Source organism: Pecten maximus, chromosome 6 (assembly GCF_902652985.1).
Source record: "Pecten maximus chromosome 6, xPecMax1.1, whole genome shotgun sequence".
Taxonomy (NCBI): Eukaryota; Metazoa; Mollusca; class Bivalvia; order Pectinida; family Pectinidae; genus Pecten; species Pecten maximus.
This window is the reverse complement of record NC_047020.1, coordinates 35,751,779-35,755,912: the sequence shown is the minus strand read 5'-3', so window position 1 is coordinate 35,755,912 and position 4,134 is coordinate 35,751,779. Positions and strand designations below refer to the sequence as shown.

At 32.5% G+C, this 4,134-nt stretch overlaps 1 protein-coding gene across 1 annotated transcript; it reads left to right on the top strand.

Annotated features, from left to right (window-relative positions):
- Window positions 1-206: 206 nt before the first annotated feature.
- Window positions 207-3,358, top strand: LOC117329657 (histamine H3 receptor-like). The gene is made up of 2 exons (XM_033887689.1): window positions 207-1,557; window positions 2,014-3,358. Exon 2 carries the CDS (start codon window positions 2,099-2,101, stop codon window positions 3,086-3,088), a length of 990 nt encoding a protein of 329 aa, XP_033743580.1. The 5' UTR covers window positions 207-1,557; window positions 2,014-2,098; the 3' UTR covers window positions 3,089-3,358.
- Window positions 3,359-4,134: the final 776 nt, after the last annotated feature.

The following is a 4,134-nucleotide window of genomic DNA, read 5'->3' as shown; positions in this document are numbered from 1 at the left end:
TAAAAGAAGCTATGCATCATATTAAATAATAAATTATGTGGTCGAGAGATCGTATAGGATATGTTTCATATAAAATCATTAACGTGTTTGTTTCTTTTTTTTCTCTGTTCAAATAAACATCATGGGCTTAAATATTGGGAATGAAAATTTCTAAATGAAATGAAGAATTTTGAATTAGATTTCATAGAAAAGAAATCAATACTGAAAATCATCTAGATCTCGCGAATATTTAAATCGCGAACTCACCTCTTCAGACATATTCGCAATTATAGGATTTCGGAAAAGCGGATCAATGAATGATGAGTTATTAGAGTCTAGACTCATTTGTCGGTAAAGGATAACGTTGTCACAATCCTTAGTTGTTATTTAAATACAAATAATTGCGAAAGATTTGAATTTTGCGATTTACTCGCGTATTAAGGCGAAAATAAATCTAACGCAAAATATAAATGCTTTAAAGTAGCTGGACCGTTGTAGGACCGAGAATTTGTCTTAGTTTATTTTAGATGCAAAAATGTTAGATGCTTCCTTTTCGATGTACAATATAGCACAAGGAGAACAAAGAAAAAAAACCATGTCTATACCACAACAGGTGATTAAGATATACAGTGTTACTACATGTATATACAAAGACCCTATGGCTTGCAAATCGTTTAAGACAGTGTGTGGTAGCAGCTTCCCTCGCTACATGACTATATGATACTTTGAATCCAATGAAACCTAAGCAAAAGTAATGTAAGAAACTCATCCAAGGAATGATGGTATCATTCGACTTATTGCGCGGTATAGAGCTGGTTCCAGGTATCTTATTTTTCTGTCTGCTGAGTCGCGCTTTAGTGAGCTGTTAAATACGCCTCCTTGCTTGAGTAAATTACCTAAGTTGAACTAAGTACGATATAGTTAATTACTTATTACTTTAAACCATTAACATGTTTTCATACCCAGGGTGTGGTATGAAAGAAATGTAAACAGGTTTTATGAAATAAGCAAAATAAGAAATGCCAGTTGTAACATACTGATAAGTAAAAACGTGCAATGTATACATGAAGCAGCATGCTAGCTTCAAACAAACAGCAAGAACGTAAATATCACCAGAGGACAATAGCTTTTTTTTTTTCTTGACATTATCTTGGCAGCACTAAATTAGTGACAAAAACATGTTTTTTTCTCGCCAACCTCCAAAAGGAGGACTTACATGTAGGTCGTTAATGTCGTTTTACTGTGATCACTTATGACGTGTATAACACATTTTAATCTCGACCTACTGCCTCAATAGCAAACATCCGGTCATACACTACAAAAGGAAAGACGGGTCTGAAAGTGCACATAAACCACATACAGTATACCGTCGAAGGTTGACAGTCGTGTATGTAAGTAATATATAAATAAGCCTTCTCCGTATCTGGAATCAAAGACGCATTTACACCGAGTTGCAAGATTTGCTATATGACTGACATATCCAACACCACTGTTTTTCTTTAAAGATGGATAAATTTTACCGGGGAAAAAACAATTCAGCTCTGGTAACTGTTGCATGCGCGGACTTCATTGAATCAGGTAATTATCACTTTTATTGTGGTAACGTAATTGATTATTTCATTGGTATTTGATTAACTACCATAGAAGGCATAAGTTTTCTATTTGTACAAAATAATTTATAACCATGTTACTATATGCAGCATTAAGATAGAAATTAATAAAATGCTAAATCTATACGAATTTTGAATTATAACTTATCTGCCTATAAAATTTAGAATATCGGTTCAAGGTTGTTTTTTTTTTTTTTATTATAGAGTAAACATTGTAACAATTTTGAAGCACATATATACTGTATTATGTAAGGCATATATATATATACATATATAATTCTACGATAAAATTTATCTCAAGGATCTAGGACTAGTAAGTCATATATTGTATATGAATTATATTTTTTCAAAGTATGAAATATCAGTAGTTTCTATCTAGAACTTGTTTGATCATTTGATTGAGTATCTTCGTTCTTATTTACAGATAAATACCAGTGAGTTTCATCTGGAACAAGAGTTGTGGGAAAAAAAATCATAATTGAGTATTGGATATCTCCAAGGTCACCATCATGTATTCGGAGTTCCCAACATATGCTATTGTGATTGTTGGCATCGTCATCGCTATAATAATGCTTAGTGCTATACTCGGAAACTCTTTCGTCATTTTGGCCTTCATAAGGGATGAAAAATTACGGACAGTGTATAATATTTATCTGGTCAACTTGGCCTTGACTGATTTGCTGCTTGGGTGTATTAGTATGCCACTTTTCGCTGTATACACTCTTAACTCATACAAATGGATAATGCATAGACATTCATGTACATTCTTTATGACAATTAATGAAATTCTCTGCTGTGAGGTGGTCATAATGATGGTGATTTTAAGTTGGGATCGTCTCAAACTCCTGACTCAAAAGTTGGAATATATGCAACAACAGACCATTCGAAGTGCTACAATAAAAGTTGTTGCTTCGTGGATAATATCTTTTCTAATTCACGGACCTGTACATTTTGTATTCCATTCATCAAATCATGAACACTCAAATTATAAATGCAGTGCTGTATATCATGAACATAAGATGTATAGTTCAATATTGACGGTGATACAATTTACCGTGCCATTCCTCTGCCTATGTATCATCAACTCCTTGATATTCAAAAAGGTACGAACTCGAATTAAGAGGCGAGAAACAGCTCGTAATAGGATGAATGGGTACCATGGCGTTGCCTCAACGAACAATTTAAATGCTCTCACTGCAGTTGTGGATGAACTGACAAACACAAGAAGTCTCACAAAAGCATCCGGCATTAAGCGAGCTCTCCGAATCGCGAAAAACTTGGCTCTTCTTGTGTTTGTGTTCTTTGTAACCTGGGCACCATATTCTATCACATATTTTGTGGATACAGTGTGTACCACATGTGTGAATGAGCATGTTACTACAGTGATGCTTTGGGTCTTGTGGTCAAAATCCGCAATGAATCCATTTCTTTACAACTATATGTCACCAGGATTCAAAGAAAACTTTAAAGCTATGGTAAGGTGCCATTGTAAGAGATAACAGTAAATTATGAACAGACACATACAGATTGAAATGATGTTGATGTGTTTCAAGAGTATTTGATTTTAGGAGATTTCAATGATCTCTGCAAATATCTCAGAATGAGTGAATTGTATGTTTTCTTCGCTGAGTTTAATGGAGTGTCTATTGAAAATAATATCTCGCGAAAATGTTGAAAACATTATCATGATTTTTTTCTTAATTTATATAAAGTGTATACTAAATCGTGATTGTATGTTTACTTGTTTTGAAATAAAGACGAAAAATGTTTGTCGAAATGTGCATTGCTTTTTTACATTCAAAATGCATTAAATGGTTTACGCAACTCATTTATTTATAAATTGGAAATAAATAAGACATCACATAGCGATATTTCTTAAAGCGAATAGAATTAGATATATGTGGTCAATATTTCAATTTGTTTTTCATACCGCCCAATCTGGATTTTTCCATTTTTGGTCGCTATCATCATTAACGTGTAAAAATAGGACGAAAAATCGTAGATTTAAGCATTGATGTCATTTTTTTTTGTTTCATCGGGGTATGAAACAAATTTTGTTTGCAAACTGTATGAATCCGCGTAGCAGATTCTTACAGAAGTTTGCAAACAAAATTTGTTTCATACCCCGATGAAACTAAAAAATTATTGACATCAACGCTTATAATTAATTTCTTACAGAAGTTTGCAAACAAAATTTGTTTCATACCCCGATGAAACTAAAAAATAATTGACATCAACGCTTATAATTAATTTTTGAAAATGATTTTCTAATTTAAAACATGTTTTATGTACAATTTTACTGGTTTTAAATTGGATTATTTTTCTCAAATCAATACGCAACATCAATTGTCGTCTTGTGACGTCACATTTTTCGCGCCATTCTCGGAATTCTTTCATAGAAGAATGAAAAGAATTTTTCGACCAATCACATTTGAGTATTTACCATGAAAACAAAGAAAAATTAATCATATGTAAAATAAAGCAAATATTTATTTGGTATAAATACCCAGCTTCAATTTATACATGTACATACTAACAAATATAA

What these genes read in the sequence shown, in the direction of transcription:
- LOC117329657 (XM_033887689.1), top strand. Translation starts at nt 2,099, where the DNA reads ATGTATTCGGAGTTCCCAACATATGCTATTGTGATTGTTGGCATCGTC.